The sequence below is a fragment of the Physeter macrocephalus genome, chromosome 2, assembly GCF_002837175.3.
Source record: "Physeter macrocephalus isolate SW-GA chromosome 2, ASM283717v5, whole genome shotgun sequence".
NCBI classification, from domain to species: Eukaryota; Metazoa; Chordata; class Mammalia; order Artiodactyla; family Physeteridae; genus Physeter; species Physeter macrocephalus.
Window position 1 is genome coordinate 138,527,190 of NC_041215.1, and position 15,033 is coordinate 138,542,222.

The window sequence follows — 15,033 nt, forward strand, 5'->3', positions numbered from 1 at the left end:
GCAGGCTCAGCGGCCATGGCTCACGGGCCCAGCCGCTCCGCGGCATGTGGGATCTTCCCGGACCGGGGCACGAACCCGTGTCCCCTGCATAGGCAGGCAGACTCTCAACCACTGCACCACCAGGGAAGCCCTTAAGTGGAATTTTTAACTCGTTAAACGCTTGAGTGGCTATGCGCTGCCCGAATTGATCGTGTTACACTCGGCAAAGTGAGCAGGAAGTTGCCTGACATACGGTGGTTGCCAGCGGTGGGATGTGGGGCTGTGAGTGAGACAGGAAGAGGGCAGGGGGCCTGCTCCTGCCTTATTGTCACAGGGGAGATGGCAGACCGGTTGTGCGGAAGGGTTAGCTGTCCATCCATCCTCTGTGCCCTGATGCCACAGCTTGGGAAGCTGGGTGTTGTTGACGTTGTGTGTTCTCTGAAACGTGATGAGTTTAAGGGTTAGCGGAGCCCATACCTGAAAACCTACTGTGCATTCCTTTTCTCAAAAAATAAAAACCCACCTCAAGTCCATTCCACATATTTGGGAAGAGGTCACATTGTGTTTATGATCTTAATGGATTCTGGAGCCTCAGAGACCTGGATTCCAATTGAGGCCTTGCTCTGGACAGCACTCTGAGCACACAGGCTGCTGACCTTGGAGCCCCTTGTCCCCCATCAGTGGGGCCGGGAGGGTTGTGCCAGTTTCACAGTCACATGGGATGCAGAGACGGATGTTTGTGAGGCACTTAGTCTAGGGCCGGGCCTCACGTAAACACTCAACAGATTTGACTGTGTCACACATGTAACGTCACGACATCAATTTCCTTTTCATTTCAAGGTGAATCGGGTCTCGGAAAATCAACTCTCATAAACAGCCTCTTCCTGACTGACCTCTACCCAGAAAGAGTCATACCTGGAGCCGCAGGTACAGAAGTTTCCACGCTGCACTACGTGAAATCTGCTACAGAGTGCATAATTAGTATTTTGTGCCTTAGCTTTGTGTTTTGTTTGTTTTTGTTTGGCTCTAGACACAAGGAGAACGTCAGTCAGGTAGGGAAAGGTGTGCTGCACCTGACGTCCTTGGATCTCGGTTTTACACACTCTGACCATGTACCATGGTCCATCTTCTCCAAGCTTGTTTTCTTTGTCTACAAAGTGTAATAGTTCCTGCCTATGTTGTATGTTTAATGGGAGGATCAGTGTTCTCATGAAAAAACCAGCATACACAGAAGATTTCTGTGGGCATAGGTGTCATCTGACCTCTTCCCCTAGGTGTTAGCGTCCAGCACTGGACACTGGGCTTCGGGAGGCTGTTGAGCGAATGAACTGTGCATACATCCGTCTGGGACTTGGGCCACCACAACACGACTGCAGCCCTTGGACAGTTTTTAAATGAATTCATTAATTGTTCTTTTTGTCCCAGGAATCAGAAATTATAATTTTCAACTCCCAAGCAGCCCTTTAATCTTAGCTGCGATGTTTTCCTTGCTGACCCTGGGTCATTTTTACACAGTCCTCATGTTACCTTCTGAGAACTGTCCTTAAAGAGAGATAGTGAACTTCTGAGTCATTTGCTTAATAATAAGAAAGTAACTAACAGGTAATTTCTCATTTTTGCAAACTGGCTCTATTTTAAGGTACATTCTCTTATTAAGTTTGCTTCTTTTTTTTTTTTTTTAGAGAAAATTGAAAGAACTGTCCAAATTGAGGCTTCAACTGTTGAGATTGAAGAGCGAGGGGTCAAGCTGCGGCTGACCGTGGTGGACACGCCAGGCTACGGGGACGCCATCAACTGCAGGGATTGGTACGTGCCCCAGAGCCCCGCCGGTGACGAGGCTGTGTGCCTGCTTACATTTGTTTCCGCATATTTCAGTCTGTAATGTTGATGACTGATTGCTGGGTTTGGGGTAGCTGTGTATAATAAAACAATGAGACAATTTAAATCATCTTAATTACAGCATTTTAAATGAGGAATTTCACAGGGAATGAGTATTTTTTTTCTGTAAGAGCGTTCTAATGAGATCTGATATCACAAAGCCAACCATACATCAAATGCTAGTATAAATAAAGCACCTTGATTTGGATCATGGCCAGTGGACAAGATTTGGTAGTACAGCCTTTCTCTTTTCCATATTCAAGAAGATGAAATCTCTTAAGAGACTTGCTCAAGAGCTAGTGTCTGTAACTGGCTGCTTGTTGGCACCATTTGCACAAGTAAAGAAATCCAGAAGTAGAATGTAAGAGCAGTCTGTCCCCCGTACCTCGCAGAGAACATGCTTTCATTGTACAGACTCTGCTGGTTCTAATCCCCATAAACATAAAGCACCAACTTTCCAGCACTAATGAGAAGAGGGAAGGAAGGAGGAGAGGGCTTTCTTGCGTCTTTCTCCTTCACCGGGGGTTTCTCCCTTCCTTCCCTAGGCACCCCTTAGCTCCCCTGTTCTTGACCTGTGTTCCGCTCCCACTGTGCCCCGACTGACTGTCTTCAGTCAGTCAGCTCAGCCGCTTTGTAACTTATTCCATCCAGGCTTTTGACCTTCAACACTTAAGGAAATGATTCTTGCCACAGTTTCCAAAAGCCTCCATCTTGCCAAACCTAGGAGTCAGTTTTCTGTTCCCATCTTACAGTTGAATTATTAAATCACACCTGCTGGAGAGGCAGGGGATAGAACAGCTCATTTTGCCTTTGAAGTTTGGGACAGCTGCCTCTTGCATCCCGTGATTACTCGTATTTGTGTTTCTCTCAGCTTTAAGACAATCATCTCCTACATCGATGAGCAGTTTGAACGGTACCTGCATGATGAGAGTGGTCTGAACAGACGTCACATCATCGATAACAGGGTGCACTGTTGCTTTTACTTTATTTCCCCCTTCGGACACGGGTAAGTAAGCATTTACCATGGAAACCTGATGTGTAGATTAAGATTTCGTGTTTACTATGTGGGTTTCCAACTTTCCTCCAAACTGCATATTTTATTATAAGAATTGGGGTAATTTTGAGAGAAAAAAATTCAGTGTGATCTCATTATTCTTCCCTTAAACGTGACTTTTAGTCTTAAGCCCTTGGATGTTGCGTTTATGAAGGCGATACACAACAAGGTGAACATCGTGCCTGTCATTGCGAAAGCCGACACGCTCACGCTGAAGGAGCGGGAGCGCCTGAAGAAGAGGGTGCGTGTTGGGCTCACTGGGATGTGTTGGGCTCACTGGGACGGCCGGGCCGGAGCGGGGGCATGTGGGGGCGGGGCGTCTGAGGTGGGGCCGGGAGTTTGGCAGTGGGTTCGGAGTGGGCCTCACAGGTGTCCGTGCTGTCAGCGTCAGTGCGCCTCTGTCGTCTCACAATTGTGTAAGTCAGACGAATTCTTAGAAAGGAACTGATGTGCGTTTATGTTTTTGAAAGAGGGCTGCGTTTCCCTCAAAACAAGTTTTAGCCATTTGCGGCCCCCAAAGCAGAGTGTGAGCCTGCTCCTCTGCGGCCCTGGAGCAGCTCTGGATGTGCTCTCGGCATTTGTAGGGTCCCTTCTGAGAGCTGGGAAACGGCACCTCGTTGCAATTTGCTTTTGCCTGGCTGCTGGTCCGAGTGTCTGTCGTGGTGCTTGAAGCCCGTTGCCGTGTTCTCTGGGGTTTTAGAGCCTTGCTGCTCTTTATTGCATTTTTATTGACTTACAGATACTCGTATATTTTTAGACATTGACTGTCACGTTGCAGATTATTTCACCTAGTTAGACTTTTGTGTTATTTCATGTTTCTCTTGATGTCTTCTGCCAGAAGCGGAGTTTTAAAATTATATGGACTCATGTTTGTCAGCCTTTTCCTTTATTGTCTCAAGTGTCTGCCAGTTTTTTAGGAAATATTCAGGCCCTTGGAAGAGTCCCTGAAAGCTTAGGCATTTTTATGCTTGACAATAAGTGTTTTGGCAATTTACACTTAAGGGAACTTCACCTTTTATAGGACGTTACATTAAATTTCGGACAGGTAGGAGGGGCAGCTGTCAGGGTTAGGAGGCTTTATACCCATCTCTGATCCTGCATCCAAAATTCTTAGTGCTCGATTTCAAAGGCTAAAATGAATTGAAATCTTGGGCCTTTGCATCCCTCTCTTTATCTGGTTTCTTCCTTGTACCTGTGGGTATGCTGTCCTTCCCAGTCTGAGAACATCTGCCACCTCCCTGTCTCTGAGAATGGTCCCGTAGTTCTTGCAGTCGCCCACAGTGAGGAGGCGTGGTGATTTTTGATCCATCACTTTCTGGCTCTGGAGTGGGGAGCAGGCAGAGCAGGTTCGTGCTCACCGCTCAGCTTCTCTGTCTCACTGGGGATAAGCAGTTGGGAACAGACTAGGGGAAGAGGGTGCAGGGGGAGGGCCTTTTCTTAAATCCTGACTTAGTGCGGACATGGGTTTGTCCAAGATCTTTGACCACACAAGGCCCTTCAGGTCACATTAAGGATAAAACTGGGGAGCGGGTTTGAAGTAGGGGTGCTTCCTGCTGACTTGGCTTGTGTTCTCCCTTCCCTTGGCGGTCCAGACTCTGGCGTGAGAGTAAAAGCAGAGCCCCAACCTCGCATCTGATGGAGCACCAACACTGGGGGCTTGGGGGCTGGCTGCTCAGTAGACTGGCTGGTGAACGCCTGCTTACTTCAATTCCAGCCCAGTTTCCCTTTCCCTCTAGGCTACTCTACTACTTGGTTGATAGTTCAGACTGTGAGGTTACACTGCTGACCACTTTTTTCCTATTGAATAAAATTCAGACCCCTAGATCCCTCACCTGGTGGCATTCAGGGAACTGTCCACCTCAGTTGTTCTTTGTCCTGTCCAACTAGATGTCTTAACCTTCCAGCCATCCTGGATTTCTTGTGAGTCCCAAGACACAACCCTTGCGTCCTCCCCTCCATGCCTCTGAGGAGATGTTCCCTCTGGGCGCATCTCCCTTCTCTACGTGCAGGACTCCTTCCGGAGGCTGGTTGTGGTGTGGTCTCCTTTTACCTGCTGTACCAGGACTGTCGTTAGTCTGCTGCTTTGTGCAGTGAAGGTGGTGATACGTTGTTGTTATTCTGGACAGAGGGTCCCTCAGAGTGCAAGCATGAATACCTTTTTAGCAGTTTGTAAAATCATTTGAAAATGATTTTAATCAATACGATTATTGACATTTGGATAATTCTGACATACTTCTAATATGATGCGTTAGACTTGACTGAAATAGTATGTATGCAGTTTGCTACAGTTGCTCCTGGTTTGGTCTTTCTTTCAGATTCTGGATGAAATTGAAGAACATAACATCAAAATCTATCACTTACCTGATGCAGAGTCAGATGAAGATGAAGATTTTAAAGAGCAGACTAGACTTCTCAAGGTAGGAACTTTGTCTCCGAGTACACAGTGTAACTAACTCCTTTTTCCTGTAGTCAGTGCATTTAAAATGGAAAGAGCTGGCAAAGCACACAGTCTTAGAAGGCTCGGCCTCTGAGGTTGCCAGGTGGATTTGGTCACAGTAGTAGTTTTGCTCTAAAGATATTCCGGCACAGCTGTCACCTGAGGCTTAGAAATCTTACTGCAGGTTTAGTTTGATTTCATACAGTTTGTCCCACGCGGAAAAGAACCGCCACTTGCAAGTAAAATGCGTACCGTTGGTTTTCCAGGTGAGCCTTGTAGTTGGCAGCAGCGTGCTCATTCTGTGCTGACGTCCCTGTGTTTGCAGTGAAAGTTGGGGTTCCCGGTGTGGAGCCAGTCTACCCCGTGTGTCTCTTTCTAGGCCAGTATCCCATTCTCTGTGGTTGGATCCAATCAGCTGATTGAAGCCAAAGGCAAGAAAGTCAGAGGCCGCCTCTACCCGTGGGGCGTCGTGGAGGTGGAGAACCCAGAGCACAATGACTTTCTGAAGCTGAGGACGATGCTCATGTAAGGCGCGCGCCCCCGCTGGCTGGGAGAGCAGAGCTTTTGCGGGGGGTGGCGCGTGGGGCCTGCGAGCCACACCGGCTCCGTCGTGCTCCTGCAGCAGGGCCATCCCAGCTTGGTGCAGGAGGCCCTCCCCGCTCTGGGACTGTAGCAGACTAGCCTCTTCCTCCTGGGGCCTGTAGCTTAATACACTCTCCTTCCTTATCTCAAAGACCTTTTTGATGCTAAAAGTAGACTAGACCTCACCTGTGGTGTGGCCGCAGCACGCACAGGACACCTCTTGCTCTGGTGAGGACATGGACAGCTTCGCTGCTTGGGGCCCTGAGAGCCTTCTCCAGCCACCGCTGAAATGCAGCGTGCCCATCAGCCTCAGGCTCTCACATGAGGTGGCCCCAGTTAGCCTTGAGGTTCTCCGGTCGGTTCTTAGCAGCTAGAACAGACCTGACTACAAAAACAGACTTTTTTCCTCTAAAAATAAATTGTACATTTAGTAACAAACATGCATTGCTGTTGCCCTTGAATAAAGAGGCTAAAAGAAAGAGTGTTGCTAAAATCTAACCCCTCTTTCATCAGAATTCTGAGTTCAAAGAACGGCTGGTCCAGATAAATTTTGAAGAACTAAAAGTTGCTCTACAGGCCACATAGGTCTCACTTGGTTTAGGAAGTTTTGGTGAATTAAAATCACTAAAGATATCATTAAAGTAGGCATTCTAGTTATGTCAGATGTAATTCAGTCACCATGTCAGGTGTGAAAGTGCACCCAGGCCCTCCGGGGACAGTCCCTTGGCTGTCATGATCCTGTCTCAGAGCTGAGTGCTTAAGTATCTGAAAAAGCTGGGCCGAAGCTATGAATGTTTTCCAAGATGATTAGAAGATGCAAAGTGCTGTTTCTATCTCATCTAGAAGATTAGTACTTTGATTTATGGTTTTCTCCACAGGTGACACTAATAGGCTCTTTGTGACATGCACATTAAGCTTAAGGAGTCACAAATGTTTGAATTGCTTGTTTTTCGTAAGTTCTTTAAGAAAAGTGTGCTCTGTTTCAGACATTGTTTACCTAAACAATCTCCTAAAGCCTCTGTGCCTCTCCCTCTGTCCACTGTGCTGATCTCACGCAAGGGGTGGTGATTGTGGCGGAGACCCTGTGGCCCAGCTGGGTGTGTCTGTGCGTTGTTTATCGTGGTAGCAAAGAGATGCGCCTCTGTAGATGTTTCCACAGCCTCATTCCCTTATCCCGAAATTCCAGTACTTTGTGTACTGTTTACCAAGTAATCTGGGGTCTTAGTTCCTGGTGTGTGTTCTGTGTCCTTGATTGGGTGTTTTTTCCATGTGAATTCCATAGCCCTGGTGCATCCTTTTCTCTTTCAGCACTCACATGCAGGATCTCCAAGAGGTGACCCAGGACCTTCACTATGAAAACTTCCGATCCGAGAGGCTCAAAAGAGGCGGCAGGTTGTTGCCTCAAGTCATGCTGTCCCCTTGGTCCATATTGTGTCACCTCGAGTCATGCTGTCCCCCTCTCTTCTGTGTGTCCAGCTCAGCCTTGACCACTAAGCATCACCATTTGGTTTCCTACTCAGAAACTATTGGGAGATACTTGTTGCTAATTTAATCAAATCGTGGGGTTGGGGTTTGTTTTTGTTTTGGGTGGGGTTTTTTTTTTTTTGTTGTGCCTGTTAAAAGGTATCTTTAACCATTGCATATCAAGAACAGCTCTAGATGGGAAGGCCAAAGACTTGTGTTGGATCCTGTTTCAACATAAGGTCCTTCGTACATACGTATGAGGTACACTTTAGAGTCTGCTTTATGGTGTTACTAATTTGGGGACCAGATGTGAAGGATTTAGAGGCAGCAAGAACATCCCAGTCTGAGGAATACAGCCAGGTTGTGGTACCAAGAGAGTGGGCCCACGTGGAGCCGCGTCTTCGAGGGCTCAGAGGGCCCTGCGCCGGCTTCTCCACTTGGACACTCACATCCTGTTCCTTTTTAAGTACGATTGTTGTAGTCTTTGTTCATGACTTACCTTAGAAGAGTATTCTTCAGATAATGCCTACTGGTGTTTGGGTAAAGTCGAAAGTGCCACCCCCCAGGTTAGAGTAAGAAAGAGGTCTTGAATTTTCCATTTCGTATTCTATTTTTCATTGTTTTCTTTTCTTATTCATGTCGCTAATCAGAAAAAATGATAAATTTATGCAATTTTCAATAGATATATTTCTCAGAAATATAAAGTGAAATTTTACTTTGAGCATCTGTTGTCAGAAATGACCAACTATATTTGTCATAATATTATAATTGTAGTTTCTTTCACCTCTTAGAAAAGTGGAAAATGAGGACATGAATAAAGACCAGATCTTGCTGGAAAAGGAAGCTGAGGTAAGTAGAAAAGTACTTTTTCTGTTTTTGAGTCTACTGTTTAGTGTATACCTTAAAAATATTATTTGTGGGCTTCCCTGGTGGCGCAGTGGTTGCGCGTCCGCCTGCCGATGCAGGGGAACCGGGTTCGCGCCCCGGTCCGGGAAGATCCCACATGCCGCGGAGCGGCTGGGCCCGTGAGCCATGGCCGCTGAGCCTGCGCGTCCGGAGCCTGTGCTCCGCAACGGGAGAGGCCACAACAGAGGAAGGCCCGCATACCGCAAAAAAAAAAAAAAAAAAAAAAAATATTATTTGTAGTTCATATAGTTTTTTTCCTTGTTTTTTTGAAAAGGAACATACTATATATAACTAATCTGTTATATATATATTTGCACATGATAATATGCATATATATACATAGGCATGTATATTGGTTTACATATATTATCTCATTTGATACCCAACAGCAATTTAGTGGAAGAAGTTTGGAAATAGTGAGAATTCAGTAACATGACTGGATTTTGTAAGCTGTTGAAAAATCAGCAGTTTTCCCATACATGGACAATGAAAATATAATGAAAGAAACTCATTCACCATCATTAATAAAAACGTAAGAAATACGTAGGGCTTATATAGGGGAAGAAACTAGAAAAAGCTCTACTGAAAACTGCTTTCAAAATTTGAATAGACACAAAGCTTTTTAGGTAGGACGCTCAGTGTGAGGATCACAGTTCTCTCTAACGCAATTCCCACAGAGTTCTGTGTGTTTGCGGAGTTCTTTGTTTTAGCGAGAACTTGAAATAATTTCATTTGTCTTGAAGGCTAAGCATTGGGAAACACAGGAAGCTCTATAAAAAGCAGACTAACGAAGAGGCTTGCTTTACTGGTTACGGAAACGTCAAACGGTGGTCGTCCAGAGTTTGGTACAGGCGGGTTAGGCTGATTAAATGCAGGTCGGGGCTTCCCTGGCGGCGCAGTGGTTGAGAATCCGCCTGCCAATGCAGGGGACATGGGTTTGAGCCCTGGTCTGGGAAGATCCCACATGCCACAGAGCAACTAAGCCCGCGCGCCACAACTACTGAGCCTGCGCTCCAGAGCTCGCGAGCCACACTACTGAGCCCACATGCCACAACTACTGAAGCCCACGCACCTAGAGCCCGTGCTCCGCAACAAGAGAAGCCACCGCAGTGAGAAGCCCAAGCACCGCAACAAAGACCCCCCCAACGCAGCCAAAAATAAATTAAATGAATGAATGAATGAATGCAGGTCTGGAAATAGATCAGAAGTATGGAAATGTGCTCTGAGGTAAAGGTGGTGCTGAGACCTGTTAAAGTGGTGGAATTCAGGCATGTTGAGTAAATAATAAGAAAACAGGCCAGCCTTTTGGAAACAAAAATAAAACACTTCTTTGGCCAGATTAATTCACTATGGATCAAATATTTAAATGTTAAAAACATAATCACAAAAGTTACCTGAAGAAAATTGAGGTAAATCTTTTACAACACTTGCCTAGAGGCCTTTCTAAACAGACAGAAACCATAGTGATAAAAAGTGATGAGGGCTTCCCTGGTGGCGCAGTGGTTGAGAATCTGCCTGCTGATTGCAGGGGACACGGGTTTGAGCCCTGGTCTGGGAAGATCCCACATGCCGCGGAGCAACTGGGCCCGTGAGCCACAACTACTGAGCCTGCACGTCTGGAGCCTGTGCTCCGCAACAAGAGAGGCCACGATAGTGAGAGGCCCGCACACCGTGATGAAGAGTGGCCCCAGCTTGCCGCAACTGGAGAAAGCCCTCGCACAGAAACGAAGACCCAACACAGCCAAAAATAAATAAATAAATATTAGAAAAAAAAAAAGTGATGGGGTGAGACCTTCAAGATGGCAGAGGATTAGGACGTGGAGATCACCTTCCTCCCCATAAATACATCAGAAATACATCTACATGTGGAACAGCTCCTACAGAACACCTCCTGAACGCTGGCAGAAGACCTCAGACCTCCTAAAAGCCGTGTGGCTGGTGGTTGAGAATCCGCCTGCCAATGCAGGGGACATGGGTTTGAGCCCTGGTCTGGGAAGATCCCACATGCCACAGAGCAACTAAGCCCGCGCGCCACAACTACTGAGCCTGCGCTCCAGAGCTCGCGAGCCACACTACTGAGCCCACATGCCACAACTACTGAAGCCCACGCACCTAGAGCCCGTGCTCCGCAACAAGAGAAGCCACCGCAGTGAGAAGCCCAAGCACCGCAACAAAGACCCCCCCAACGCAGCCAAAAATAAATTAAATGAATGAATGAATGAATGCAGGTCTGGAAATAGATCAGAAGTATGGAAATGTGCTCTGAGGTAAAGGTGGTGCTGAGACCTGTTAAAGTGGTGGAATTCAGGCATGTTGAGTAAATAATAAGAAAACAGGCCAGCCTTTTGGAAACAAAAATAAAACACTTCTTTGGCCAGATTAATTCACTATGGATCAAATATTTAAATGTTAAAAACATAATCACAAAAGTTACCTGAAGAAAATTGAGGTAAATCTTTTACAACACTTGCCTAGAGGCCTTTCTAAACAGACAGAAACCATAGTGATAAAAAGTGATGAGGGCTTCCCTGGTGGCGCAGTGGTTGAGAATCTGCCTGCTGATTGCAGGGGACACGGGTTTGAGCCCTGGTCTGGGAAGATCCCACATGCCGCGGAGCAACTGGGCCCGTGAGCCACAACTACTGAGCCTGCACGTCTGGAGCCTGTGCTCCGCAACAAGAGAGGCCACGATAGTGAGAGGCCCGCACACCGTGATGAAGAGTGGCCCCAGCTTGCCGCAACTGGAGAAAGCCCTCGCACAGAAACGAAGACCCAACACAGCCAAAAATAAATAAATAAATATTAGAAAAAAAAAAAGTGATGGGGTGAGACCTTCAAGATGGCAGAGGATTAGGACGTGGAGATCACCTTCCTCCCCATAAATACATCAGAAATACATCTACATGTGGAACAGCTCCTACAGAACACCTCCTGAACGCTGGCAGAAGACCTCAGACCTCCTAAAAGCCGTGTGGCTGACAGGGTCTTGGTGCTCTGGCCGGGTGTCAGGCCTGTGCCTCTGATGTGGGAGAGCCGAGTTCAGGACGTTGGTCCACCAGAGACCTCCCGCCTCCATGTAATATTAGACAGCGAAAGCTCTCCCAGAGATCTCCATCTCAACGCTAAGACCCAGCTCCACTCAATGACCAGCAAGCTGCAGTGCTGGACGCCCCATGCCAAACAACTAGCAAGACAGGAACACAACCCCACCCATTAGCAGAGAGGCTGCCTAAAATCATAATAAGGTCACAGACACCCCAAAACACACCACCGGACACGGTCCTGCCCACCAGAAAGACAAGATCCAGCCTCATCCACCAGAACACAGGCACTAGTTCACTCCACCAGGAAGCCTACACAGCCCACTGAACCAGCCTTAACCCGCTGCGGGCAGACACCAAAAACAACGGGAACTGCAAACCTGCAGCCTGCGAAACGGAGACCCCAAGCACAGTAAGTTAAGCAAAATGAGAAGACAGAGAAACACACAGCAGATGAAGGAGCAAGGCAAAAACCCACCAGACCTAACAAATGAAGAGGAAATAGGCAGTCTACCTGAAAAAGAATTCAGAGTAATGATGGTAAAGATGATCCAAAATCTTGGAAGTAGAATGGAGAAAATACAAGAAACGTTTAACGAGGACCTAGAAGAACTAGAGCAAACAAACAATGATGAACAACAACACGAGAAATGAAATTAAAAATCCTCTACAAGGAATCAGTAGCAGAATAACTGAGGCAGAAGAATGGATAAGTGACCTGGAAGATAAAATAGTGGAAATAACTACCACAGAGCAGAATAAAGAAAAAAAAAAAAATGAAAAGAATTGAGGACAGTCTCAGAGACCTCTGGGACATTAACTGCACCAACATTCGAATTATAGGGGTCCCAGAAGAAGAAGAGAAAAAGAAAGGGACTGAGAAAATATTTGAAGAGATATTGAAAACCTTCTCTAATATGGGAAAGGAAATAGTCAAGTCCAGAAAGCACAGAGAATCCCATACAGGATAAATCCAAGGAGAAACATGCCAAGACACATATTAATCAAACTATCAAAAATTAAATACAAAGAAAAAATATTAAAAGCAGCAAGGGAAAAACAACAAATAACATACAAGGGAATCCCCATAAGGTTAACAGCGGATCATTCAGCAGAAACTCTGCAAGCCAGAAGGGAGTGGCAAGACGTGTTGAACGTGATGAAAGGGAAAAACCTACAACCAAGATTACTCTACCCAGCAAGGATCTCATTCAGATTTGATGGAGAAATTAAAACCTTTACAGACAAGCAAAAGCTGAGAGAGTTCAGCACCACCAAACCAGCTTTACAACAAATGCTAAAGGAACTTCTCTAGGCAAGAAACACAAGAGAAGGAAAAGACCTACAAGAACAACCCGAAACAATTCAGTAAATGGTCATATACCCTGAGAAAACCATAATTCAAAAAGAGTCATGTACCAAAATGTTCATTGCAGCTCTATTTACAATAGTCAGGACATGGAAGCAACCTAAGTGTCCATCAACAGATGAATGGATAAAGAAGATGTGGCACCTATATACAATGGAATATTACTCAGCCATAAAGAGAAACTAAACTGAGTTATTTATAGTGAGGTGGATGGACCTAGAGTCTGTCATACAGAGTGAAGTAAGTCAGAAAGACAAAAACAAATACCATATGCTAACACATATATATGGAATCTTAAAAAAAAAAAAGGTCATGCAAAACCTAGGGGCAGGACGGGAATAAAGACGCAGACCTAGTAGAGCATGGACTTGAGGACACGGGGAGGGGGAAGGGTAAGCTGGGACAAAGTGTACGAGTGGCATGTACATATATACCTTAACAAATGTAAAACCGATAGCTAGTGGGAAGCAGACGCATAACACAGAGAGATCAGCTCTGTGCTCTGTGACCACCTAGAGGGGTGGGACAGGGAGGGTGGGAGGGAGGGAGACGCAAGAGGGAAGAGATATGGGAACATATGTGTATGTATAACTGATTCACTTTGTTATAAAGCAGAAACTAGCACACCATTGTAAAGCAATTACACTGCAATAAAGATGTTTAAAAAAGAAATAGCAAGAAAAAATAAAATAGAATAAATGAAACAAATTTTAAAAAAATTAAAAAGTGATGAGGATGCAGGAGGGTGAAGATTCACCATTTGAATCGCCCAAAGAAGCTGGGCCTGTCATTCCCGTTTAGTGCACATTCCCCACTGGGTAGTGGCAACTCCTTCCTACCTTTTTAGGTCAAAAACTGTCTCATTTTGTCTTTCTTATTTCTTCTGTTTCTTGATAATTTTTATTTTTTATTTGAATTGCCTATTATCGTTTGCTTGGTTTTCTGTTTGAGCCATTGGTCCTTTTACTGGTTTGTAAGAGTTTTTTGTATGTTAACTCATGGTCATGTTTTGGGAGAGCACAGACGTTGAAGTACTAGCAATCACAGGACTCCCGTAATGCCTGCTTGGGGACAGCAGAGCCCGAGAACCAACGGTGTGTCCATCTCTTGTCCACAGCTCCGCCGCATGCAGGAGATGATCGCCCGGATGCAGGCGCAGATGCAGCTGCAGATGCAGGGTGGGGACGGCGACGGCGCGGTCCACGGGCACCATGTGTGAGGTAACGACCAAGCCTGGAGAGCAGGCGCGTGTCCCGAAAGGATAAAGGTTGCTCCTCAAAATGGAAGCTTTTCCATGCTTCCTGTTTAGTAAAGGGTTTTCGTGTTTTCTAAGTTTATAAGTGTGAGTAACAATTGTAATGGAAAAACTGTTTCCCCTTCCTACGTAGGGAAAAACACCATTCTTCCCTACTGTGTGCGCCTTTCCTGTATGTCTCCTTCCACCCAGAGTGCCCTCACTCCTGGTTACCAAATGTGTGGAGGTTTCCCCTGCACCAAGCAGTTCTCCACAACACCAGTTGGGGGTCCTGCAGCCTCAGTTCTGACACCATCTACCTGGAGATCCTGTCAGACCCCACAGGTTGAGGGCTCAGTCCCACAAGTCTGCCCCCCACTTCAGATGCCAGTCCAAAATCCAGGTTGTCACCAGTGCTTCTGACTGACCGGCTAGAGATTAGAGGTGCCCACCCCACCGTGGGTTCAGTAGTTTTCTAGAGCGGCTCACAGAACTCAGAGAAACGTTTTGCTACTAGGTCACATTTATTAAAAGATATAATAAAAGAACAGAGGTGAATAGCCAGATTAAGAAACCCACAGGGCGAGTGAGGTCTGAGAGAGTTCCTAGTGCAGAAGCTTCTGTCCCTGAGGAGTTTGGGTATATCACCCTCCCGGTTTAGATGGATTCACCAACCCAGAAGCTCTCCAAACCCCGGCTTTGAGGATTTTAAAGGAGGCTTCCTTGAGTAGGTATGATCATCATTAACTCCATTTCCTGCTCCTCTCCCCTTTCTGGAGGATGGGGGACAGGGCTGGAAATGACAAGCTTCTCATCACGGCTTGGTCTTTCTGGTGACCAACCCACAGAGTTCCCTTATTAGCACAAAATCGGGGAAGGTACATGGGTTTCAGGAGCCCTGTGTCAGGAACAGAGGTCAAGGACCAAGTACCAGGACAAGAGGTGCACCTGGTGCTCTGACCATTTAGGAAATGAAAGGGTTTTAGCGGCTGTGTGCCAGGGCTGGGGGCAGAGACCAGGATCTATTTTTATTGTCTCACAGCAGTAGAAGAAAACTGTTTATTAAAGTAGCTTTAATTGGTTGTACAA

General features: G+C 46.2%; 1 protein-coding gene across 2 annotated transcripts in view; it reads left to right on the forward strand.

The window, feature by feature from the left end:
* Positions 1-15,033, forward strand: part of SEPTIN2 (septin 2) — a 35,473-nt gene that overhangs the window by 16,839 nt on the left and 3,601 nt on the right. For both annotated transcript variants that reach the window (XM_007127811.4, XM_007127813.4), the window contains 9 exons: positions 820-906; positions 1,662-1,785; positions 2,729-2,863; positions 3,035-3,152; positions 5,227-5,328; positions 5,728-5,873; positions 7,239-7,322; positions 8,186-8,243; positions 13,828-13,930. In XM_007127811.4, the coding sequence (XP_007127873.1) occupies positions 820-906; positions 1,662-1,785; positions 2,729-2,863; positions 3,035-3,152; positions 5,227-5,328; positions 5,728-5,873; positions 7,239-7,322; positions 8,186-8,243; positions 13,828-13,929 (956 nt within the window). In that variant the 3' untranslated portion in view covers position 13,930. The remainder of the gene's footprint in view (positions 1-819; positions 907-1,661; positions 1,786-2,728; positions 2,864-3,034; positions 3,153-5,226; positions 5,329-5,727; positions 5,874-7,238; positions 7,323-8,185; positions 8,244-13,827; positions 13,931-15,033) is intronic.